This window comes from Lytechinus variegatus, chromosome 9 (genome assembly GCF_018143015.1).
Source record: "Lytechinus variegatus isolate NC3 chromosome 9, Lvar_3.0, whole genome shotgun sequence".
Taxonomy (NCBI): Eukaryota; Metazoa; Echinodermata; class Echinoidea; order Temnopleuroida; family Toxopneustidae; genus Lytechinus; species Lytechinus variegatus.
The window spans coordinates 31,154,661-31,182,363 of NC_054748.1; the positions used below are offsets into that span (position 1 = coordinate 31,154,661).

General features: G+C 35.1%; 2 protein-coding genes across 4 annotated transcripts in view; one reads left to right on the top strand and one right to left on the bottom strand.

The window, feature by feature from the left end:
- Nucleotides 1-21,844, top strand: part of LOC121421740 (prostaglandin reductase 1-like) — a 35,111-nt gene extending 13,267 nt beyond the window's left edge. Inside the window, exons 6-10 of one of the 3 annotated variants that reach the window (XM_041616532.1) lie at nt 10,155-10,310; nt 12,737-12,842; nt 13,881-13,999; nt 14,441-14,590; nt 21,713-21,844. In XM_041616532.1, the coding sequence (XP_041472466.1) occupies nt 10,155-10,310; nt 12,737-12,842; nt 13,881-13,999; nt 14,441-14,551 (492 nt within the window). In that variant the 3' untranslated portion in view covers nt 14,552-14,590; nt 21,713-21,844. Of the gene's footprint in view, nt 1-10,154; nt 10,311-12,736; nt 12,843-13,880; nt 14,000-14,440; nt 14,591-20,751; nt 20,871-21,562 lie in introns of all 3 variants that reach the window. The other 2 variants (XM_041616533.1, XM_041616530.1) reach the window with 2 other exon arrangements.
- LOC121421739 lies at nt 1,443-6,023 on the bottom strand. The gene is made up of 3 exons (XM_041616529.1): nt 5,892-6,023; nt 3,291-4,238; nt 1,443-2,208 (listed from the first exon to the last, which is right to left on the bottom strand). The coding sequence occupies exons 1-3, from the start codon at nt 5,947-5,949 to the stop codon at nt 2,072-2,074; spliced, it is 1,143 nt and encodes a 380-aa protein (XP_041472463.1). The 5' UTR covers nt 5,950-6,023; the 3' UTR covers nt 1,443-2,071.
- Nucleotides 21,845-27,703: the final 5,859 nt, after the last annotated feature.

Genomic DNA, 27,703 nt, shown 5'->3' on the forward strand with positions numbered 1-27,703 from the left:
TTGAAGAAGATCGAACCCTTGCAACTAGTTAGCTCCTTTGAAACTAGAAAATTGATAAAATAAGATCAATGAAAGTTGTATAGCAGTTTTACAAGTGATAAGAATGAATAATTAATGACCACACAGCAAAAAATATTGGGTAAAATTTTAACCAGCACGAAGGCTGTGTCCAACCTTCGTGCTGGTTAAAATTGAAGGCAGTATTTTACCCAGTAAGGTTGAAAAGATAAACAGCAATTACTTTAGAATGGGAGAAATTTTCATCACACTTGATAAATTAGTGAGGAGAGCTTCATAACAGAAACTAGTTTATCTTTTAGTCATCCTCAGGCACTAGTCGGTGGCAATTTCTCCTTCTTGTACTTATTCCTGATGTCTTTTGCCTGAAAATAAAATAAATAAAATAAAATAAATAAAAATAAAAATTCCCCAAAGAAATGCCCATGGTGGTTGGACACATAATTACCTTTATGGAGATTTTTTACCCAATATTTTTTATAGCGCAGGTAAAGAAATTCGCAATTTGAATAATAAAACTTAGAATTATGCAGTCTGATAAAAAAAAGCATTTTATGTTTATGTATGGTCAATGAATATTTTAGCCGATTTGAAAAAAATAACAATTGGACATGCCGCTTTTGTTTTTAGTTTTTTTATGAGGACAGATAATCGCTTATCATTCGGTTAATATTTTTAGCCAAACACAAAAAATACAATACATACTGGAATGACATATACATATTTTGGAGACATACCAAAGAATAAATAAATCCATACAGATGACAATTTTGGTCAGGAGATCGCGATGCCAAACATGATCAAAGGCTTTCTTGGTGACAAGAGCTATAATTCTAACTTTAAGTTAAGTGTTGAGAGTATATGATGGTATGTCAAAAGTGAATTTCCTTTGCTTTGTCTGCCGGAACTTATACTGCGCATCGGTCAGAAAGTGGTGACTTTCGAGATATTTCCGAATATATATATATATATATATAGGCCTATGTGTGTGGGGTGTGCGCGGGTGAGTTTGTTCGTTTTGTGTGATCGAGCGCCTTTGGAACGTTGCTTCATGGTTTTGCCCCCCAATCTGAAAAATGGATCGACGTCCCTGCTCTCCAATTACTATATTCATTGGCTATTGGCAATTCAATGTATATTTTTCAAATCTCTCATAATAAAAGAAACAAACGGGAACAGAATTAAAATCAATACAACCATTTAATAGGAATTACAGATCAAATAAATATATAATACAAATCTTTTTTCAAATATAAGGATTAATTCATTTTGCGGATACAAGGATAAATTAATCTTCAATTCAAAGCTACTCGAGGATAAATTTATCTTCATTTCAAAGCTATATGAGGATAAATTTATCTTAATTTCAAGGCTGCAAGAGGAAACATTTTTCTTAATTTCAAAGCTACACAAGGATAAATCTATCTTAATTTCAGAGATACACAATAAATTTATCTTACTTTCAAAACTACACAAGGATAAATTCATCATAATTTAAAAGCTACACGAGGATAAATTTATCTTAATTTCAAAGCTACACAAGGATAAATATATCTGAGAGTGAGTATTATGATAGGGAACCGAAATGCATATGACAAAATTCTTTATATCTTTTTAGAAATGACAAACTGTAACATAATTATATTTCAGTAGCGTAAATGATTAAAAAAAAATATATATAAGGGGCGGGCGGAAAATTCGGAACAGCATTAAAGAGCTGCGAGAGAGCAAATATTTTTTCCAGTTTAATACAAAAATAATAATTTTAATAATTTATGCTGACATATTAAGTATTCAGAGAACTTCCTAAGCCACTCACATCTCTATGCCAATGATATGTTTATGTATTTTATTTTTTATATAGATAGTTATGAAAAAATATTTCGAGCACCTTTATCATTACAAACACATCTGAAATATCGACTCAAAGGGATATTTCGATTTATTGGGGAGGTGGTGTCAAGTATACTGTCAGAGCAAACGAAACAGCATTGTAGTCCTCCTATAATATGGAAATATTAAGTGTATTAACGGCACGCTTAAAGACAAATACTTAAAGGCCTTTGTTCGTCCGTTTGGTCCACGCCTCAACGCAGATATGAATCGTAATTGTTATACCGATGATCCCAACGAGGCTCCCAAGGATACGGAACACTGCCCTGTATGATCCAAAATAATCATGAAGAAAACCTGGAGGAAAATAAAAAGAAGATAATTATTTCCACGGGCGTAAATCAAATTGGATTGTTGGCAGTATAGAAGGGGGCACTGGCGGCGGAAGCCAAAAATTTTAGGAGGGGACAACCAAAATTTTTTTGACAAGCAAAAAAAAAAAAAAAAAAATCGACCCAAATTTTTTTTGGGGGGACGTAGGAAAATAAATTGACAAGCAAAAAAAAAAAAAAAAAAAAAAAGTCATCAACAGCAAATTTAGGGGGGACCGTCCCCCCTCCACAAATTTAGAGGGGGACACGTCCCCCCGCTTCCGCCGCCTATGGAAGGGGGGCAGTGGCGTACCTGTGATTATCCACAGGGGGGCAAATTCGTCCGCCCAAAAATTTGACTGGCAAAAAAAAATAGGTCTTCAACCACAAATATATGATTTCGTACCAGAAAAAAAAATTGACAAGCCAAAAAAAGGCCTTAGGGCATGGTCACACCGCCCTAGCGTTGTTGGAGCGGTCGTGGAGCGGAGAGAAAAAAATCATCACTGCTCGCTACCGTTCACCATTTTCGATTTCGATTTTGATTGTTTTTTTTTCCGATTTTTTCCCCAATTTTTTGAGCAAAATTCGACCCTCTTACCCTACCGCTCCACGACCAGTCCAACAACGCTAGGGCGGTGTGACCAGGCCTTAAGTTAAACACCGATTTTCAAAAAAGGGGTAGTTTTCGAAAAACTGGTCAATTGTCAATAGCAGGGTCAAACGTATAGGGTATGCTTTTTTCCAAAGCTTTTTTTTTTTCAAGACTAGCCAAACGTGTTTAGGGTATGTTGTTTTTTCCCCAAGCTTTTTCCCCCGGGTCATATTCTGTTGACAACTTGTTAGGGCAAAATGTGTAAACAAAGCCCACGAAAAAACTTGTTTTTAGGGGGTTATTTTGCACACAGAGAAAAACTCGTTTAGGGGGTGTTTGGAAACAATTTGGCCATGCGTGTGTACAGCAGTACATTTGACAACGCCCCGGGGGGGGATCCTCTTCAATTTTGATATGGTTATTTCTATCTTATTACTTATCTTGTTCCTTTTATATTGAGTGTGTACATTTACCTGTAAGTACTCCAGAAGCAAGAAAAGAGGCTCCGGTTACCATCAGGGAGCAAGCAATGGCCTTTGGGAAATTCTCTTTCCGGACCTTCAAAGAAATAACCCCGTCTAATGTTGCATATGTATTGTATAAACACATCCCGGCGAGAAAGGAACAGATGCATAGATAGGTCGGAGAGGAATTGATAGGGTACGCCAGGAGCGACATGGATGATATCAAGAGGCTTGATGGCAGCAATGGTATCGTTAACAATGGGTACTTATACAGAGATGCTGCGAGGAAGAGTCTTCCAGTGATGCCACCAACAGAACCCATCATGACTAAGAACACGGCTGTGTTTTGGGGTAATCCTTCGGCTATCCCGTAAGGGAACAGAAACACCGACCAACCGATGTAAGACATGTCGAAAAAGACCTGACAGGGAAGCAGAAGGCATGCAAAAAAGCGTTCATTTTTAACAAAATCTTGGGCATCAAGCATGGTGTTTCGGATCATTCTGAACATTTCTTCTCGAAGATTTGGGCTTTTCTTCATCTGTCCAGTGTCTGGATCAGACTGGAAGTCTTGGGGGCTTCTCGCTGTGGCTGTTGTTTCGTTGCTCTGAAGCTGATCATCGTTCCTAGTTCGAAGTGGCTCACGTTCGCACCAGGCGTCATCACTGTCGTTCACTGTAGACAGTTTAGACAAGGATATTCCACTTTCATTTTGGTCTTTCGGAGATGAACGCAGCGTTGCTCCTATTGGTACCCAATGAAACATCATGGCACTAAGGATCAGGAAGCTCCCTCTCGGCCCATAGGCATCCATACTCATCGACGTCAGGTAAGGCATTACGAAACTCCCGACCTGACTACCCATCATCGTGATCGCCGAAGCTAATCCGAAATTGTCTCTATGATATTGGTGAAGCACTACACTCGATCCTTGATTCAACGGGGAAGCGAAGAGACCTATGGTTGAGGATATCAATTATGGAAAAGAAGATAATAATTTATCTAAACATACTTGCTGTTGTAATTTTGACTCAATACTTTTGTAAAATTTGAATGTTACATGGGACTACTAAAAAACTCACATTATTTAACCCGTAAGTTATAGTGGGTTAACGATTACTAGTTAGAGGTAAACCCTTGAAAGGCATTATTAACAAATTAACCAAGAGGCATATTGTATAATTATGGAGTAAATTTTGAGAACCTCTCCTCCCTCATTCCTTTGTAAAAATGAATGTTCCGTGACACGTAGTGGGAACTTTAAAATGTTCCTCAAATGATATGAAGAGGTTCTGCATGAGTATAATTAGCCATTTAAGATGTAGCTTAACGGGAAAGTTCACCCTGACAAAACTTCGGTTTCAATAAAAACATAAAAAATAGAGATATATTGGTGAAGGTTTGATGAAAATCCATCAAAGAAAACGAAAGTCATAGGCCCATATTCTGATAGCACGTTGAACTTAAACCCAGGTTTAAAGTTGTGGTTTAAGTATGGATAGCCAATTGTTACATAATCACTAACAGTAGATATGTCGTACTTCAGCTCACTTGGCTCTCAAATCTTCATGATTGTCTGGGAAGTATACATAGATGATTGTCTTAACCATCAATGAATCAGGAAAGAGCACCGTAAACACAAGAAACATACAACTTAATAAAAAATTGATACTTTTGGCTTCCCATACTTAAACTACAACTTTTAACCTAAGTTTAAGTTAAACCTGACTTCAGAATACGGGCCATAATGTTTTTTTTTTCAGTTTTGCCGTCATATGCAAGGAGTTTCCTATTTTTTAAAAATAAACATGACAAATACAATACTTTTCTATGGAAAACGGTGTGATATTATGTGTATGATAATATATCGACTGCACTAATAAAACGCATTGATATTTTTCTTTAGAAAATGGAATTTGGGGAATGTATATAACCTGACATACGGAGGAGCTGCTCATCTGTGACATCACAATAGAAAAAAAATTAAAAAGAAACATAACACCATTGCACTCTGACGCTTTGTCATGAGACCTACACCGATAATTTTTTCTGCTTTTATTGAAACCAGTAAAGTGACAGGATCTTCATTTCAACTCTGGAAGATTTAATGACGACTTACAAGAGACCTTTCTACTGTTTAGCATTGTGGTTCCATACAAACACATCACATTACTAGTAAGAAGACCAAAAAAGTTAATCCATCATTTTTGGGGGAAACAGCGAATTGATATCTTGCTTTGAAGAAATGTTTATAATATATTTTTGTTTACTATTAGTACACTGTTAAAAAAACGTGATTTTACAGAAACAAAGAAAATTTTGCAGAAAGCAATGACAGAATCATTCTGTAAATTCATAAAACAGGAATTCTTCTGCAATTTAACAGGACAGGTCTGATTAAAAAGGGGAAAAGGGTGTTTTATTTAATTTGTAAGATTCCATATACTAAATACCAATTTCCTGTAAGATTACGCAATCTGGTAAGATTACAGGTGTTCTCGAGACTCTGCTGCAGGAACTTCTTTTATTTTAAGGATAAATTTTCAAACAGTGTAATTTGAATTTACAGTGATAATTGTGGAGGGGGGGGGTCAAACGATGTATAATCACCTGTGAAGAAAAGTAGACAACCAAGAGAGGATGCCGTCTTGCAGAATGTTCCTGCCATGAACGAAATGGCAGCTAGGGTTCCTCCTATTGTTGTCACCGGACGAGAACCAAACTTTTGGTTTAGAAAATGACCGAGTGGACCTATGTAAAAAAAATAATAATGCATTATTCTACCTCCATTGGGTAACAGACAGGAAGAACCAGTCAGCTACACGAAATGATTTTCACGACCTCAATGTGTCGACAGGCCCTGCCTCTCTTTAGCATGTTTCGAACTATGCGCTTAGGTTATTACTTTTCAATAAACAACAATATTATGATACCCATACTTAATTTATCAAAATTTAAAATATGAATAAATATGAATTTAGTCTTTCTGATGTTACGAGTCTTCCTAAACATGCTAAAACTCATTATTAATCTGTTTTTTTACAGTGAAACTTTCGGGGTACAAAATAACGACGCAGGTATAGAGATCAGAAAATCATTTTGATATTCACTTTATTCAGCTTTTAACTCCAATAGTCTTCAGACTTCACAAAAACCGAGTTCACAGACAACTACATGTACAAGGTTGAAGAGCATGAAGAGTCAACTGCCAGGTTGCTTAGCATGGTACATGTTGTCTACTCTCTCAATACATACATGTATCAATGGTCCTGTTCAGGACACACCCTAAAAACCAAACCAAAAATTGCTTCTATTCATTAAGCACCTTGCCTGGTGCAGGCATACAATACAGGCTGACCTGTAACTTTCACTTCAGGCTCTATGCCCAAGAGTTATGCTTGCACCTGTTAGTATTTTACATAACTTTCTTTTATTCATTCAGGCTCTATTCATATCACTACATGGTTCAATCAAGTTGGTCCTTATTGTCAAATCTGTAAATATTGAAATGGTGGATAATTCAAACAATAAAATACAAAAGAGTGAGGGACATCGATTCACATTTGCATGCTACTAATATAACTGTTTTGTGAAAAATATTTAATTTAAATTGTCGTAACTTTCTTATTTCATTTTACATCCAATTTTTATGAAATTTTCAGCGTTATGCTTGTTTGATTTTTTTTCTGTTGATTAAACTCAACATTTTTCTGTGGTGGACTTGACCATTAAGAGTATTTTTTTTTTCGATTATAGCTGCAAGTATTTCTTTCCAATAATCAAAGAGAATGGTACAGCTGTGTAGGCCTAAATTTCAACTTTTAGCGAAGCACTTCTGGTATAAGTAAAGGAGAGTGGGAAATTACTTCTTTAAGTTTGAATAATACATTTTAAATTTCGTAGATATTTTTATGAGCAAAAAGCAAAAATGAATTTATTTGCTCCCCCGATGGTAAACAGAAAAACTGTAGCAGTGATTTTGCATCAAGCAATGTACCTAACTACCTTTTAACATAAAAAAAATGAAAAGAACTCACAAGCCATAAAATATATTCCAATTTCCATAGTAACAAGGACGCCTACCGTTGCAGTGTCCACATCCAGTTGGGTGACGAGATATGGAATGAGTACAGATAGAGACTTCACTAGTCCAATATGCAAAAAATATACCATGAACTTGGAAACAATGATGACGTATCGCCATGGGTCCAAACTTGTCTTATAATGATCTGAAGATGCCATTAATGACTGATATGACACCCTTGAAACGGGTGCATATGAAAAGTATACAAACTGAATGTAATATATGTGGTTCACCTTTCTTCGGACGGTTATAGGTTATTGACAATAATCCGTTTCAGGCAAACAGCATCGCTATTTGAGTAGAATTTCTCGTACGGTCTCGCGACACAGCCATGCATGTCTGGTTTATATATATAAAAAAGCGCATGCAATTCTGATGTTTTTATACAAACTGTTTCAGTTCAATGCCCACAATTGAAGCAAAAAAAAAATACCTTTTTGATATTTGAACTTTATTGAAAAAACGCATTTTGGCCTTGTGGGGCCCAATAAAGGCCTAACCATATTACATGTACATGTATAGGTTAAACAACAACATATAGGCTTATATTTGCAATTATTATATAGGATGTAAAATATATACAGGTGCCATTACTTCGTGGAAAGGGGATTTTCATCGTTTTGCCTCATGAAAGATTACAGTTTTGGTTTTTGAAATGTTGATACGTAGATCTCTTTCATTTTAATAAGACTAAAGAGTATCTAGGGATTTTTTACATGACATCTTCCTTTGAGTCTGCTAAGATTATGGTATCATCAGCATAAAATAATGTAATAAGGTTTAGATAGACAACTGTATCCTCACTTTGAAATAGATCATATGTTAGATTTGACACAATAGCAAGTTTTTTTTTACAAGTTTTCAGAACACAGCAAAAACTGTGGTGTTAACCGGTGTACATAGAGGACCACACCAGTTATTTTACACCGGTGTTAAATTGGTGGTATTAGTTTTACACATATAGGTGTTATTACAACACCTTTTGTTGTTAAATTTGCACTCTTTGGTGTTATGTTTAATCTCTAGGGTGTAATTTTAACACCTCAGGGTGTGGTCCTCTATTAACACCAATTGGTGTCAGTTTTAACACCGCAGTTTTAACAGTAAAGATTCTTTCAAGGCCATTCAAATAATTTGCAAAAAAGGAGGGGTGATAAGTTGTCACCTTGTCTTACACCAATCAGTGAAGGAAACATTTGTGATAGTTGACCAGAATTATACTTAACACGAGATTTAGCCTTCTTGTACATGTAAATAATGATATTAAGGACTTTTTCATGAATTCCATAGGCGAATGTTGATTCCACTTTGACCATATTTATTGAGTCAAACGCCTTCCGTCATTGAAAGTGCAATATAGCTTTTTCATTTTTACTCAAACAAATGTCTACAACTAATTTGAGGCTGAATGTATGATCTAATGTACCGATATACTTCATCACTGTAGTCAAGACGTCAGAGGCAAAGTGGCATCCTGCAAACTTGAGTGGTTCTTTTCTTTCACCCTCTGACAGGATTTCTCCTATCATTGTGGGTCGATGATATTAGCAAGATAGTGCGCGGGTGCCCTTGCCTTCTTGTATCTGTTTTCCCTTTTGGAAAGGGCTTCACGTCCATTTCTTTACTGCCCTTCCTATGTACCCGGCCAAGAGCAATAGCAATAGGAGAAAACCGAGCCAACAGGTCTTCTGCGGACCTCTTCAGAGAAAGATCGATGACTTTCCTTCTGATAACATGGCCAATCTTGTCTCGCAACTCTTCCACTATTTTCATCAAGGCAGGCCATGTCTTGGAGTTAGGACTTAATCAGCCACGGTGTTCCGGCGTGTTACCTGTGGAAGAACAAGACAGTGGCCACTCTCCTGTTTCAATGCTGCACCTGCTAGATAGTTGTTCCGAAAGTACTTGAGAATAAGAACTACATGATTCTTTACACCAGCTGTCTCCAGATCATAGACCAGAAGATTGAACTGATGTGCTGCCGATCCGTAGGTCAACAACTTCTTCTCTCTGTGTTTTTCTGCCTGCTCTCTCCTCATTTTGGCACCATTGGCTGCATTATCTGTGACAACCGAACCAACGGTGCAGTTGAAGTCAGCTTCAGCTTCTCCAGATTAACTCTGTAGCCATAATGAGAATTTACGTGAAGTTTACCGTCTACTATGTCTTCATTTCCAACCGTTGTGTTTGTGATTGATTTATGGTTATTGTTTCATAGGCAAAGTAGGATAGGGATATGAATGACTGACAAAAATATATTTACTTTTTTTAACTATTGAGCTCGCGCTTCGCGCAGGCATGGAATTCGATATTCTTGCCACGTGAAATACCTTATCTGGTTTCTATGAATGAAAATTGATTTTGGCATAACCCCTGTAACTAAAGAATAAAAAATCGGATTTTGGCGGCCGCGACGGGGAACATGTGAATAAAAATAGTTTCCTGGATGGATCTGCCCCTGTGTATGACGAAATAAAATGTTACTGAGGAAAATAATGAACTCTACCATGACTCATGGTCGTCGGACGTCGGTAATCGGCACGGATATTTGTCGGTAATCAGGGTTTTTAACCCCCCCCCCCTCCCCACTGAAAAAGTCTAGCGAGGCCACTGGTTACATCGTGACCTGAATTAAACAAGACTTCGGAATAATGACATTTTTTTTTCATTATTTCCTATGGATGCAAAGTTATTGGGTTTTTTTTCTGGGACTGCGTGGCAACTTGACAAGAAGTCCTATACCTGAATTATACGTGTCAAAGTCTTCTATTTCTTTTATTGTTCCCTAGGGATGTAAGGTGATTGGTTTCGCCGGGTCTGACAAGAAAGTCCAATACCTGAAGGAGATTGGATATGATGTAGCAATTAACTATAAGACTATGGGAGACATGGACAAGGCTCTGAAAGAAGCTGCACCCAAAGGCATCGATTGTTACTTCGATAACGTAAGTATAATACATGTAGAATGGACACAGTTTACCACAGTGTATTCACAGTGTATCCCATATGGTGTGTTCACAGTGTGGCTCGCATTGTGTTTACCTGAAGGAGATCGGATATGACGTAGCAGTTAACTATAAGACTTTGTGAGACCTGGACAAGAAGGTAAAGGAGGGTGTAGGTGTAAGTGTGTGTGTATGTGTGTGTAAGTATAAGTGAGTGTGACAAAGTGAGAGAGGGAGAGATAGATGGGGAGAGGATGAGGGTGTGTGTGTGGTGCCGTGGCCGAGTGGTCTAAGGCGCCTGGCAATACATGGAAAGTCCGGAGTTCGATCCCCGCCGCGGCACCTATGCCCGTGAGCAAGGCATTTAATCTACAATGCTCTTTTATCCTGCTTTCAAATAAATGGAAATGCTATATGCATTATTGGTAACTAGGTGTGCACTTGTTTAAAAAAAAAAAAAAAGTGTGTAAGTGTAGGTGAGTGAGTAACAAGGTGAGATAGGGAGAGGGTGAGTGTATGTGTAAGTATAGAAGAGAGAGTGACAGACAGAGGGAGGGGGAGAGAGAGGATGTAGGTGTGTGTGTGTGTGTTTGCGTGTGTATGAGAGTGACAGAGGGAGAGAGATGCATTGATTGATTTTATCATATTTAATATCGATTGCAATACCACATCTTACAAAGCTATATACGCTTTGTACGTTTTTTTATAGATCAATTACAAAACACACACTAAGAAATAAAGGTTCAAAATTGAATCCCGAAAGGTTGATGCAAAATCAGCACCCTATGGGTTCAAAACTGCACCCCTAGGGGTTCAATTTAAAATTTAGGGGTGCAGTTTTGAACCCGCAGGGTGTAAAAATGAACCCCAACCAGGGGTTCAATTTTTGAACCCATAGGGTGCTGATTTTGCATCAACCTTTCGGGGTTTGATTTTGAACCTTTATTTCTTAGTGTGCATCATCTGGAAGCCTATTGTAACTACAAAATAAGACGTACTTATCGATCTAAAATAATGTTTGATTGATTTTGTCACATTTGAAATCGATTTCTATTTCTTGATTTTATGACAACCCTTTGTATGTTTTCAAAATCAATAGGCTTCATTCAGAGTTTAACTTATTAACATTTGTTGCTTCATAACATTTGTTTACTGTCTTCTCTCAAATCAAATGTACAATAATAACTAATACACTGTTAGAAAATTTATCCTTAAACTAAAAGAAGTTCCTGCAGCAGAGTCTCGAGAACACCTGTAATCTTACCAGATTGCGTAATCTTACAGGAAATTCGTATTTGGTGTGTGTAATCTTACAAATTTCCTTAAATAAAACACTCTTTTCCCCTTTTTCTAACAGACCTGTTCTGTTAAATTGCAGAAAAATTCCTGTTTCATGAATTTAAAGAATGATTCTGGTATTGCTTTCTGCAAAATCTTCTTTTATTTTTCTGTAAAATCAGGTTTTTTTTAACAGTGTACATATAATATACATATCATACATATAAGCAATACATGAATTATAAACAAATTATATGCAATCACTTAAACAAGTATCACAGACTTGTACAACGCTCGCTGAGAATGGAAAAAAATAAAATGATAAAGATAATGAAGAAATACGCTATTTGTCTCTTGTACAGATTGAAATTCAGAAAAAGTGAAATAATAAGAAAGTAAAACAAAGATGAAATAAACATTTTCTTTTAAGGGTTCTTTTATTGTCTTCTGTCAAATCAAAATACACATTCACATTCCATAAACAAGTTGTAACAATTATTTGAAACATGATTATAAATTATACAATAAATCCACATCCGATACAATTATACAAATTATACATCAGACTTCAAAGATACTGGAAATAAATACTGTTGCGTTTCAACAACTACAAAATATAATATTAACAAGATGTATCAAATGACAGGAGAAAAAAACAAAATGATATCAGACTTACAATCGATTAAGAGCAATTAAATGTTTTTCTGATGCATCATTGATTTCGTTTTCAGTGAATTTTGAAAATATGTTCCATGAAACCGGGGAGGCATGAACAAATGAATCAACGTCAGTCATATTAAATCATAGGCCTATTTTGTTAAGATTTGAAGATTTTTTTACATAACTCTTACTATTTGGACGCAGATGTTATGATAGTTTTCATGGTTATAATAATTTCATCTTATATCTAATATAATATTATAAAACATTCCAATTAAGTGCCAATAATTATACCTATTTTCACAATCATAATTAGAGAAGTTAATGTTTTTTCCTCATATGATTTTTTTGTTTGATGATTTTAATTGTTGATATTTCAAAAAAAAATAATAATATGTGGCGCCTTGAGTAGTGATTCATTAGAAAGGGCGCATTAGAAATACTTATTATTATTATAATGATTATTATTATTATTATTATCATTATAGATCGGAGGCGAATTTTCCAGTACTGTCATGTACAATATGAATGCTTACGGTCGTGTGTGTGTTTGTGGATCCATCAGTGCCTACAATGCGAAGGAGTCCCCAAAAGGTACGTAAATATCATAATCATACAAATCCTTTACATCAAAGTTCCCTATAAAGATTACGTAAACAAATTAATGATAAAAAACATATATATACACTCTAAAAATGAAGTGCTAATTCAGCTCTTAAAGAGCGTGTATAGTGACTGCACTTCGGAGTGCTGATTTGTCTAGTTAAAATTTGAACGAGAAAAATCAGCACTCCGAAGTGTAGTCACTATACACGCTCTTTAAGAGCTGAATTAGCACTTCATTTTTTAGAGTGTAATTATATATAATAATCATACATAATTTCATTGAAGAATATCTTTAAAACATACGAAATTATAATGAAGTCATTGATAGCAGTTTGGTAAAAAAGGACCTGGATGTTTGTTGTCATTATAATTATCATGTTAATTCATATTTTCCGGGCAGGAGGGGGGGGGGGGTAACGTAGATTTTAAAGCATTAAACCTACATTTTACCGAATGATTGATTTTATTTTATTTTATTCCATATTTCCACCTTTTCCTTTTCTTTTCTTTCGTTTTTTTTCTTGGTAGTAATTTTTTTAAGGGGAGGTCAAGTGCTCAAATCACCCCTTAATCATTAACCTAGTGATTTATAGATTTTAAAATGTTAAACGAGAGCTTTGTTGGCTGAGTCGGTAACGCATCTGCCCATCGAACCAAAGATCGTGGGTTCGAGTCCACCCCGGGCGGATGACTGAAGCCAGTGCGTTGTGTGTAAACGTCTCTCTCATGTTTCTTAGATGCAGGCTATGTTACAATAATATTGAAAACACTCCATCCCTCGGATAGGACGTTAAATGGAGGCCCCGTGTAGAGAGTCGCCACCTTTGCACGTTAAGAACCCACTGCACTATTCGTATAAGAGTAGGGAGAAACCCCGGTTAAGGGGACCACCTGCACTCCCCCCTATCATTTATCGGGAGGAGATTCAGTTCGCTTTTCGCCTCCAAGGCACAGGTGACGCCAAACAAATAATGATAATAATGATAAAACATACCCTGACAATTCTTCGCCTCTTTCTCTGATCAGCGAGAATTCTTCAGCCTGCTATTAATGCTCAACGACTGTCAATCCAAGGATTCTTGATCTTTGATCATAAGGATAAATACATGGCAGCTGTAAAACAACTAATGGCGTGGCTAAATGAGGTATGTATTGTGTTTTGAAATACACTTTTTTTGTTCTACATATATTTCTTGATAGTGATAATAATAACTCAATATTTATATAGCCCCTATTAAAATTTCTGTAAGCGCTTCACAGTACACAACCTAACTATTTAACATGATTAACTTAACTCAATTACTAATCAACTGAACTATATTGAATAACTTAACGACCTAATTAACTACCTTCAACAACTTAAATACGGATATTAACGAATTAATTATCCATAGGTTTTACGTAATATCCCGCAATGTCCGTAAAATAAGACCGATGGCAGTTTGCGTTTTATTAGACTCTATTGCAACCTTTTGTAAGACTTGGCCCTGTACAGTCTTGAACATATATGGGTTTAGAAACTTTTTTTCAGATTTTATTGAGCGATTTCTATAATTATGATTCTTTTTTCTTCCATTCGTCTTCAGAAAAAGCTTATCTACAAGGAGCATGTTACTAATGGCTTCGAGAACACGCCAAAAGCCTTCCAACAGCTATTCACTGGGGAGAACTTCGGCAAGGCAATCATCAAGATTTAGCCATCTCACTGGATAGAAACACCACACACCCCTATCGTCCTATCATAATGATCGGTTCTATGACATTTGATCCGGCGACAATTGATCCGCTGTAAATCCCTCACAATAATCGAATTACCAATTTAAACCCCGCGTTTAACACTACACCCTACATTCTAAAAATGCAGAGTTGATTTAGCTCTTAAAGAGCTAGTGTGGTTGATTTTGTCAAATTTGAACGAGAAAAATCAGCACTCGAAGCACACGAAGTGCAGTCGCTATACACGCTTTTTAAGAGCTAAATTAGCCCTTCGTAGCTCTTCGTTTTTTTTTGAGTGTCCCTAAACCTAATAAAACCATTGCAACCGTATATCTTAAACGAAATTAAGCCCGGGGCCTTTTCATGAAGATGTTTGTAAGTTAAGAACGACTGGTGAACCTTTTTTACGCGCGTAACCATCATCAATGAATATACCATTTCCCCCCGAATTTTCGAGGAGGATCACCAGTCGTTCTTTAAGTTGCTCTTAACTTACGAACGGTTTTATGAAACACCCACCAGGAGCAATTGTCGCAGGATCATATGTCGTGTCACCCAATGATCACCCTGTCCAAGCTAGCTGAAAATAAAATGTTGCAAACATTGTTCCATATTCTGAACTCGAGTTTCTTCTAACCTCTGCATGTTGGGGAGCGTTTCATCAACATTTTTGTCCGACAGGTTATCGGCCGTTATAGTCAGGGGCCTTAGCAAAATTTTGGGGACAGGATTTACAAAAGCGCCATTTTTTTTCATGTGGGTCCCTGGTATCAAAAGCATTAATTCTAGATAGGGTGCCCCGAAATCGGTGAAGGGCACCCTATTTTAAAATGCTAATTTATGCAAATTTTATGCAAAAAACTCATAATTCACCATATCTCACTAAAAATAATTTTCAAATGCCCAATTTTTGTGTATTTGGGTCTTCTTTTGCTAAACATTCAACTGTAGGTCGATTTTTATAAAATTGGTGAGTATGAATCAATTTTTAAGGTTAATTTATGCAAATTATATGCAAATCACATGTAAAAACACATGTATTATCATATATCGACATATAGAATTGTCAAAATCACAATTTTTTTCTCCACATGTGTCACTGGTACCAAAAGCATTAATTCTTGATAGGATGCCTCGATATCAATGACTGGAATCCTTTTTCATAGGGCTAATTTATGCAAAATTATGCAAAATCACACTATTCACCGTGAATTACTGTATATGTATAGTACAGACCGAAACTTTTCTATAGAAGCCTATTTCTTTTCTTTTTTTACGGGGGGGGGGGGTATTTGGGATTTATTTTGACAGGGCATCAAATCTATAGATTGATTTCTGTACAGTTCCTGAATAATAATCAACTTTCAATGTTAATTAATGCAAATTTATGCAAAATTTATGCAAATATGTGTAAAACTCATCAACTATCCTATTTTGAGGTTTTAAACCGAGGGACAAGCACAACACTATGCATAGGAGACACTGTTACACAATTCATTCATTATGATGACTTTCCATGCGACCAGAGGAGAGCATCATGTTTAAAATGCAAATTTATGCAAATTATAAATCCTGTGCATACCCCTTTCACAATTAAAAAAAAACCCAAATCATATGAAAAAGATAAACAGTAATTCATCTTTCTTTTCAAAGCAATTAAAAAAACTCATAATTCACCATGTCTCACTAAAAATAATTTTCAAATGCCCAAAAAAGTTTGGCCCCTTTTCCACTGTTAATACCCACTGGAATGGGACTAATTTATGAATTTATGAATCGGTAAATTATAGATCTTTTCGAAAGAATCTGGCACATTTTCGGGAAATTCTGTGGCTGTACTGTGCAAATTCTTGCATAATCGTTTGATTCGGGTCGTTATTCAGGTCGTCATTTGGCGATAATCGGAGGATTCGGGCTAAATTCGACTCGATTCTTTTGCCACTGTTCTGGTTGGCATACGGCTTTATGCTTTATGTAATATATGATTAGTCAATGGAATACAGCTTCATACATAAATTATTGTTAATTTACATAATATAACACGCTTTTGCATGGAAGCGGGATTTTCAATAGCATACAATTGAAGATTTTGAACTGAGTGATAGAGGTACTTCAAAAGTTTGGCCCCTTTTCCACTGTTAATACCCACTGGAATGAGACTAATTTATACATATAAAATATTTGCTAATTTATATAAATTAGCATATTTTGCATGAAGACGAGATTTTCAATAGCACGTTTGATAGGGAAAATTAAATCTATGGACCTGACAGAGATTTTCTTTAAGTTTGGTTTCTTTTTATTCCTTTTACTAATTTTTATTATTCATGCATAAATTAACTGCTAATTTACATAAATTAACATATTTTTGCATAAAGACATGATTTTCAATATCATGTTTGACAAGGAAATTTAAAGCTATTGACCTAAAAGAGACTTTCTTAAAGTTTGGTATCTCTTTATTTACTTTTATTAATTAATTCCTATTGGCATATGACTTCATGCATAAATTACTGCTAATTTACATAAATTAGCATATTTTTGCATGAAGATGCAATTTTCAACACCATGTCCTGTGGGAAAAATTAAAGCTATTGACCTGATATAGACTTTCCTAAAGTTTGGTGTCTTTTTTATTAACTTTTATTAATTAATTCCCATTGGCATATGGCTTCATGCATAAATGACTAATTTACATAAATTAGCATATTTTTGCATGAAGATGCAATTTTCAACACCATGTTCTGTGGGAAAAATGAAAGCTATTGACCTGATAGAGACTTTCCTAAAGTTTGGTATCTTTTTTATTAACTTTTATTAATTAATTCCCATTGGCATATGGCTTAATGCATAAATTACTGCTAATTTACATAAATTAGCATATTTTTGCATGAAAATAATTAAATAAATAAATGAATAAATTAATAAGTAAATATATAAGAAAGAGCACAGTAATTACGAGAGATATACAAGTTAAGCAAACAATGTTACCATTTTCAGTTTTCCATAATTTTAGCACATGCAGAACGAGATTGTGGTCTAATTTAAAACTTTAGCATATGGACCATTTTCATGCACTAGTTTAAGCTTTCCATGTTTTCTTATCATACATGGAAGTCATTAAAATATTTCATTAATACCAATCTATAAATTTCTTCACAATGGTAATTTTATCATTTGCCATTATCGCAGTACTTTTATTATGTGCATGTACATAAAACATGTTTGGTATAATGTTAATACCAGTAGGAGATAGTACCTTAGTGATTCGGTTTATTGCTATGGATGGCTTAAAAGTAGAAGAGATCTTCATTAATTTTGAAAAAAGAAACACACAATAGCTACCATGAATCAATCAGTATATTGTTCTTCAAAAATATGTTTACACTTTTTGTGTGTTTGAAATATATATTCTGAAATATTTGTTTAAGCACCTGAAACTATGAGCAAGATATTTTTAATTGTATATGTATATATCAAGGTTTGATTTTTATTTAATACATCAAAATTTTTAAATCAATGAAGAATGGCAAGTAAACGATATTCATTCTTTTATCTGTTTAGAAATGTTGTTTTACAGTTTAGTGTCAAAGCGACGTCTTTACCTAAATTCGCGTTTTTAACGAAAATTTAATAACGGAACCATCAATCCTGCATGTTTATTTTCACTTATAAATATCTGATTATAACTTTCAATTTTAAGCCTGACCACTTTGTTTTTGTGTTAATTGTACTTCATATTACATTGTGAAAAGGTGTAACATTGTAACGGTATCGTTTTTGTTTCATATAGTCCTGCTTAATGACTATACAGTTTACTTTTATTTGAATTAGCTTGCCTTTACATACATTTTTAAACACAAAAGGTGGAAAAGGGCCAAGGAACGACAACGTTTCCCAACCTAAAAAAAGCGCTATTACTCCTCGACACTTTTAAAGGGGAAGTTCACCCTGATAAAATTGTATTGTAAAAATAGCAGGAAAAAATGATTAAAAAATATTGCCGACGGTTTTAGAAAAATCCATTTAATAAAAAAGTTATTGGAATCTTGATTATTTGACTTGTGACGTCATATGCGAGCAGCTTTCCTAATATTGAATGGTATAAAAAAAATCAATGAAATGTAGTTTTCTCCGAAAACTGAAAATCTTTTTTTTTTAAATACTTTTTGTATATCAGTAGACAAATAATTTCACACCCATTCCTAAACAGAAAACAAAAAGAAGTCACCAGGAATCAATAAAAAATTAAATTCATGCATTTTATATCACATAGCATATGGGACAGTTGCTCGTTTATGACTCACAAATCCAAAACTTAAAATTCTCATTAAAAAAAAAAATCTTTAATGGAATTTCCTCAAATCTTTACCAATATTTCTAATTATTTTTAGTGCTGTTTTACAACAAACATTTCTTCAGGGTGAACTTCCCCTTTAATTGCTGATTCTCCCTTTTCCACTTTTTTTAATTGTACGTGTCATGGCTGTATAGCGCAGATTAAAACTTAATAAACAATGTAAACGAATCATTTGAAATGATAAATAAAAACATCTTTTAAAATTGGATATTCTTGTTTAGTTATGCACTCGCTACTTCTTTAATATACTCTCTAAAAACCCTGAGTAAAATTTTACCCCAATTTGGGTAGAAGGGAACATGCATAGTTGCTGGATATTCTTTTACCCCATATTGGGCTAAATGCATGTTTTAAGGGTATCTTTCAACGCAACATTGCGTAAAATTTACAAAATATTTGGTATCTCTTTACCCAACCAAAATGCATGTTCCCATTTTACCCATATTGGGTAAACGTTTTTTAGAGTGGTTATATTGGCCCAATTGAATGATAACCCACTAATGCACTACTCAATGAATTTACACCACACTTATCAGTGGTGTAATGAGCAGGGGGCTCGAAGTGACGTATCGTGTAAAATTCATAAGAAATTGCAAGCGAAGCAAGCGAGCAAAATTTTAGACATTTTAGTTACAAAAATCAAAGCTTGTGATAGATATTGACATAATATTCGGAAAATAATTTCATATTTCATCCTTATCCTTTTCTTTGCTTTTCTCTTTGATTTTCTTGGTCGTGATTTTTTTTTTTTGGGGGGGGAGGGGAGGCCCCCCATCTCTACGCCCATGACACTAATTGTGTTACAAAGCAGCAAATCAGGCACCTTCCTCTCAAATGTTTGTATTCCATGTCCTGTATTTTGAAGGTTATTTCATAATATATATATTTTAAGACTAGTAGATAAATTGCCAATTCGTCTACTGCGAACTCCTCCACTCACTACATGGTCTACTTTCATTTAATCTAATGCCAATCCATCCATCAATATTTTGTCTAACAACCATTTGGCCCAATTACCATTTGCTCTAATCGTCACTTCGTCTAATCACCATTTCGTCTATGACTATTTCGTCTCATAACCAGTTGGTCTAATATCCATTTCATTTTCATTCAGTTTGCACAATTAACACTGTCTTAGTCCAATTAGACCAAAATGGTGTATGGACTATAAATGACCCTTGGACCAACTGGTTATTAGACGAAATGGTGAGTGGATGAATTGGCAATTAGACCATGTGGATAGTGGACGAACTAATGGTAGACCAAATGATAGAAGACGAGTTGACATTTGGACGAACTGGCATTGGACGAATTGGAAATAAACCGTAATTTATAACTTACAATTAATGAGAGGCCACACACGGTGTTGGTCAGATTCCCCCCCCCCCCTTCAACTCGGAGAAATTATGAAAAAAATTGTTTATTAATAACCACACAGAGCACTGGAGACCTGAACCCCGTCTTACAAAGAGTTATGATTGGTCCTATCAACTCTATATACGAAATCCAACAATGTCATGATTTTTTTCTACATAAAATTTGCAAAGTGTCCGTTGTAAAAAGATAATAAAATAATAAGAAAAAGGCACACCAAATTTTCAAGAAAACAATTAATGCATTAATATACATCATAACTAGAAACCACGGTGTAGTGGTCCACCTGCACCCCCCAATCAGTTATATCATGAGGAGAGACCTGCGGGTCATAGTGATTCAGTTCGCTTTTCGCCTCCAAGGCACAGGTGACGCCAAACAAATAATGATAATAATCATAAAACATAACCTGACCAAATGTTATTCTTCGCTTCTTTCTCTGATCAGCGAGAGTTCTTCAGCCTGCTATTATCTTTCAACGACTGTCACTCCAAGGATTCTTTATCTTTGATCATAAGGATGAATATATGGTAGCTGTAAAACAACTAATGGCGTGGCTAAATGAGGTATGTATTGCCTTTGAAATACACACTTTTTGTTCTATATAATATTTCCTAATAGTGATGATAATAATTCAATATTTTTATAGGGCCTATTAAAATTTCTGTAAGCGCTTCACAGTACACAACCCAACTATTTAACATGATTAACTTAACTCAATTACTAATCAACTGAACTATATTGAATAACTTAACGACCTAATGAACTACCTTCAACAACTTAACTACGGACAAATTAACGAATTAATTATCCATAGGTTTTTCAATTCAATTTCAATTCAGTTTATTTTCATTCTTCAAAATAATACAAATAAGTACAAGATAGATTGATTTAATTTAAATATATAATAGCATGAACAAAATGCAATATTGAAAAATAAAAAATGAAATACATATTTGAAAATGTTTTAAATATAAATTAATATACATGTCACGTTTAAATCAATATAATCAATTTCATTAAATATAATCAAATCAGTGCAATGATATATTATAAGAAGAATTATAGTATTAAGTAATAATCAAGAATTATAAGTATTAAGTAATATCCCGCAATGTCCGTAAAATAATATTGATGGCAGTTTCCGTTTTATTAGACTCTATTGCAACCTTTTGTAAGACGGGGCCCTGTACATCATTTCTCAGATTTTATCGAGCGATATCTATAATAATGATTTTTTTCTTTCATTTTTCTTCAGAAAAAGCTGATCTACAAGGAGCATGTTACTAATGGCTTCGAGAACACGCCAAAAGCCTTCCAACAGCTATTCACTGGGGAAAACTTCGGCAAGGCAATCATCAAGATTTAGCCATCTCACTGGAAAGAAACACCACACACCCCTATCGCCCTATCATAATTTGTTTCAAATAGTCCTGCTTAATGAATATACAGTTTACTTTTATTTGAATTGGCTTGCCTTGACATACATTCTTAAACACAGAAGGAGGAAAAGGTGGAAAAGGCCAAGGAATGACAACGTTTCCCACCCTAAAAAAAACGCTATGACTCCTCGACACTTTTAAAGGGGAAGTTCACTCTGACAAAGTTGTATTGTTAAAATAGCAGGAAAAAAATGATTAATAAAATATTGCCGACGGTTTGAGAAAAATCCATTTAAGAATAAAAAAAGTTATTGGAATCCTAATTATTTGACTTGTGACGCCATATGCGAGCAGCTTTCCTAATATCGAATGGTATAAAAAAAGTCAATAAAATGTAGTTTTCTCCGAAAAACTGAAAATCGTTTTTTTATTATACTTTTTGTATATCAGTAGTCAAATAATTTCACACCCATTCCTAAACAGAAAACAAAAAGAAGTCGTCAGGAACCATTAAAAAATGAAATTCATGCATTTTATATTACATAACATATGGGACAGTTGCTCGTTTATGGCTCACAAATCACAAACTTAAAATTCTAATTAAAAAAAATCTTTAATGGAATTTCCTCAAACCTTCACCAATATTTCTCATTATTTTAATGCTGTTTTGCAACAAAGATTTCTTCAGGGTGAACTTCCCCTTTAATTGCTGATTCTCCCTTTTCCACTTTTTTAAGTGTACGTGTCATGGCTGTATAGCGCAGATTAAAACTTAGTAAACCACAATGTAAACGAAGCATATGAAACGATAAATAAAAACAACGCATTAAAACATCTTTTGAAATTAGATATTGTTATTTAGTTATACACTTGCTACTTCTTTAATATACACTCAGCAAAAAAAGTTCTTGGACACTTATAAAAGTTGAAATATTCCATATAGATATTTGATTACAGTCAAATTATTGTATGTCAACATGACCAGACAATATTCCTCTTCTAGTATGACATGAAATTTTCATGTGAACAGTCATGCATGGGTGGTTAAATGCCTTAAACGATAGCAATGTCAGTAAAAGAAAATTGCAAGAAATGGGTCAGTCAGTGCATGACTGGTTATTGGCATTAAACAATAGCAATGTCAGTAAAAGAAAATTGCAAAAAAAACCGATCAGCCATTCTTTAAGTTGTGAAAGTTTATGTGGCATCAATATCCATTAAACGATGAAAGCAAAGTTAAAGTCAAATACAACTCTAAAAGTAAAGAGAAAGTTATCCACCTTGGATGCATCACTATTCCACTGGAATTTTAAGTCAAAGTTAGTAGATGAAAAAATGTCAAATTTCAGTATCTTGGCATAAGCAAAAGAAAATTCAATATCTCGTTTGTCCACCCTGGCTCTGAATGAGTGCAGCACATCGAGGTCTCATGCTTGTCACAAGTCGGCGAATTTGCTCTGGGGTGATGTTGTTCCATTCTTCCCGGAGATAACGCCGGACATCTCTCAGAGTGTCTCCTGGTTGAATTCTTTGAATGACCAATTTTCCTTTTCTGTTCTTTTCTCTTTGATTTTCTTGGTGGTGATTTTTTGGGGGGGATGCCCCCCATCTCTACGCCCATGACACTGATTGTGTTACAGAGCAGCAAATAAAGCACCTTCCTCTCGAACGTTTGTAGTTCATGTCCTGTGTTTTGAGGGTTATTTATTTATTATTCATTTATTTATATTTATTTTGTTTTCTTTATTCTATACTGCAGGGTAGGCCTGTTCAGTTCTTAAAACTGCTTTACAAAGGCGCCCTGCAGTTTAAAATACATGTCAAGATAACTATAAAATATATCATCAAAAAACAATCAATCAACGTCAAAAATACAAACTATTTAACATCAGAAACAATTAACACCCAAAATATAGAGTGTTAAGTGACAATTTAAACATACAAGTACATAGCATTGTAAATCAATGGAATATTATCTCGCTCTTTTTCAATTCGTATGAAAGGCTTTGCATATTTTTTTAAAAACTAACAAGGAGGTACAGGCTTGTAAATTTGAAGGAAGTGCATTAAATAATTTGGGTCCGAAATATATATATATTATATGTATAATATATATTTTACACTCTAAAAAACGAAGAGCTAATTTAGCTCTTAAAGAGCGTGTATAGTGACTGCACTTCAGAGTGCTCATTTGTCTAGTTCTAATTTGAACCAGAAAAATCAGCACTCTGAAGTGCAGTCACAATACACGCTCTTTAAGAGCGAAATTAGCTCGTCGTTTTTTAGAGTGTATATTCAATTCTAGCTTTGGGAAGCTGAAGGGGGCATTGCAAAGAAAACCGTGTCCTGTATTTCACGGGCCGTTTACATACTAAAGGTTTTAAATAATTTGGAACTAAATTATTCATTATTTCATATACAAGAACACAATACTGATATTTTATACGCTGATCTAGTGATTGCCACTTCAGTGACTGCAACAAAGAAATTTGTGATGTATTATAATCTTTTTTTCAAAGCATCCTGGCATATTTATTTTGAAGTTTTTGTATCTTATCTAAATGTATTTTTGTACTGCTTCCCCAAGATGTACTACAGTAAACAATGTAAGGTAAAATCATAGAAAAGTACAGCTTCTTCATGATATTAAAGGACAGTAAATGCTTAATCCGCCTTATACAACCTATTGCTCGAGATATTTTACAAACGATATTAGTAATATGATCACACCAAGTCAAGCCCGGATCGAGCATGACACCTAAGTATTTAATCTTTTTTTACATTTTCTAATTGTATGTTCCTGAATTTCACTGGCAAATAAGCACCCCTCAACTTTTTCTTTTGACCAAATACCATGGCTTTTGTTTCTTTTTTCGGGTGTTAATACATATTATTTAAGTCTAACCATTTACATATTAAATAAAAATCATCTTGCAAATACTTTTGTACCTCCTTAATTGATTCACCGTGATTAAAAATAGCGGTATCATCAGCATAAAGACACATTTTAGAATGTACATGCAATTTCAAATTACACATGTCATTAATAAAAATACAAAATATATAATGGACCCAATATAGATCCTTGTGGAACACATGATTTTATCTTTAAAAATTCACTGCGACAATTGTTAATCATTACAAATTGCCTTCTGTCTGTTATTTCTTAATATATTTATCATAAGACTAGTACACTCTAAAAAATGAAGTGCTAATTTAGCTCTTAAAGAGCGTGTATAGTGACTGCACTTCGGAGTGCTGATTTGTCTAGTTCAAATTTGAACTAGACAAATCAGCACTCAAATTGCCAATTCATCTACTGCCAACTCGTCCACTCACCACATGGACAACATTTCGTCTAACAACCATTTGGCCCAATTACCATTTGGTCTAATCATCACTTCGTCTAATAATCATTTTTTCATTCAGTTTGCACAATTAACACTTGGTCTAATTGGACTAAAATGGTATATGGACTAAATGGCTATTGGACCAATTGGTTATTAGACGAAATGGTGAGTGGATGAAATGGCAATTAGAACATGTGGATAGTGGACGAACTGATGGTTGACCAAATGATAGTAGACGAGTTGACAATAATGTACGAACTGGCATTAGACGAATTGGAAATAAACCGTAATTTATAACTCCGAGTCAATGAGAGACCCCACAAAGTGTTGGTTAGTTTGCTCCCTGCAAACCCCCTTCAACACGGAGAAATTATGAAAAATGTGTTGATTAATAATCATACAGAGGGGATGTTTCACAAAGATTTAAGTATGACTTATACCGTGTTTACACTTAATCGGAACCTCGAGCCGATGCAGCATCGGCTTTTTCATAGCGTGTAAACGCGAGTAACTTGCATCGGCTCGCGGTTCAGAACCGGCAATTTGCACCACACAGCAAAAACTGTGGTGTTAAATTGGTGGTGTTAGTTTTACACCTATAGGTGTTATTACAACACCTATGATTGTTACATTTACACTCTTTGGTGTTATGTTCAATCTCTAGGGTGTTATTTTAACACCTCAGGGTGTGGTCCTCTATTAACACGAATTGGTGTCAGTTTTAACACCACAGTGTTTACAGTGCACCAAAGTAGAAGGTTCTGAACCGCGAGCCGATGCAGAATCGGCTTTTTTTACTACGTGCAAACAGAAAGCCGATTCTGCATCGAAAATTTGTGCTCATTTCATTTAATTTACATGTGACGTAATTGTAAGCGCACTGATCCAGCGTTGTATTCATTATGACGTATATTGTTGGTGTGCGTATCATTTCAGGTTTTTGCATCGGCTCGCGGTTCTGAACCATGAGCTGTAACAACGTGCAAACGCAAAAGCCGATTCTGCATCGGCTTTTGGTTTTGGACCAAATGCCAATTAAGTGTAAAGATGGTATTAGAGTCGCACTTAAATGCCGACACGGACACGATATGAAACGCGCAAACTTATTGATCAATACGCAGTAATACGCGTCCTCTTGGCATGATCTGACCAATGCGGCCATCCCTTTTATAACGCAAGCAACTCGGCGTTTAAGTGCGACTCATGAGTCATACTTAAATCTTTGTGAAACACCCCCCCCCCCGAATAATATTAATTGGAAGGATTTTAAAATGAATCCAGAGCGACCGAACTTAGGATAATTCTAATTAGAACCATGACGATTTTTTCTAAAATCTCAAAAGATCAAGACTTAAATCCTGTAATTATTCAAAGTAGGCCTGATTCTAGTTCATTCATTTCTATAATTCCATTGGCCCAGATAACTTCCATACAATCGATTTGGATTTCTTTCAAATCCATGCAATTTAGAATGAACGCTTTACATTTAAACTTAAGCGACTAGAGTGACTTTTCCATGGCTCTATTCCTGACCATTGAAACGACATGTAACTACAATCATTGTTTACGAGATAACAATATAAATACAACTTTGTCCTCGGCATATTTCGCTGATCCAAACACAACAACAAATAAACACAACAGAAGGCCGAATCCAAATTTTACCCTAACATCGGTTGATTGCCTTCGGCTTGTCCTTTCCATACAACAACATCTACATTTTTGCAGAATCATTTGCGAAGTCAATCATCTTTCCCAACAAAAACTCCACCTTCACATCCAGAGTAGGTGCAGCCAGAACTGTGTGACGATTCCAGGGCAATACAGATAACCTTAGAGTCTGATAGTCATATCATCATCATGATATTTGCGATAGTAACTACCACTCTAAAACCGGAGGGTGTTCCCGACAATATCTACGAGGATTTATCGAAAATAATATCGGAATTACTAAACGTGCCAGAAAAGGTAGGTCTCTATGAATCAATTTTTTTTTATTGAAATAGCGATAGTAACAGGTTCGGATCGGTTGGTACTTTCAATTTTTCATTAAATTTAGAATTGAATGTTATAAAGCAACTGTTTTGGCAGCTGTTTACATCAGTGTGTTGAAACACGCAATGCATTTTATTTTTTTTGCTCCTGGTATTAATCAAACAGGTGGGCTATATCCATACATCTACACACACCCTATTTTATATAGACTAAAAATGGAGACATATATATATATCTATATTGTGATAGAAATGAATGAAGGTAACAATGGTAAGCGTAGCTCAAACACGTTAAATCACTGTTCCCCAGAGCTATCTGCCCTTTCGGAAAAATAAGTGATGCCGGAAAAAAAAAATCAATGCCAGGAATCGAACCCGGGACCCCAGTTTTGGACACCGGTGCCTTAAGCACCCGACCGCAGAGACGCGTTTGTGGCTAGGGCGAATCCGATCCGATTGACTGCCAGATAAATAGATTTTTGACACCACCAATTAAATTTCCTTTGTCGGGTGTAGGTGGGTTTCGGACAATGACAAGCCGTCATGCCTCTGGTTCAAAGTAATTGCTTAGATACAGTATATGAACCTTGAAGAAGTACTCTCCCAAAAAGCGTACATGCTGTCCTGGAGAGGGTTGTGCTGTGTCAGGTGCTGTCAGTGCTTCAGGTGATGT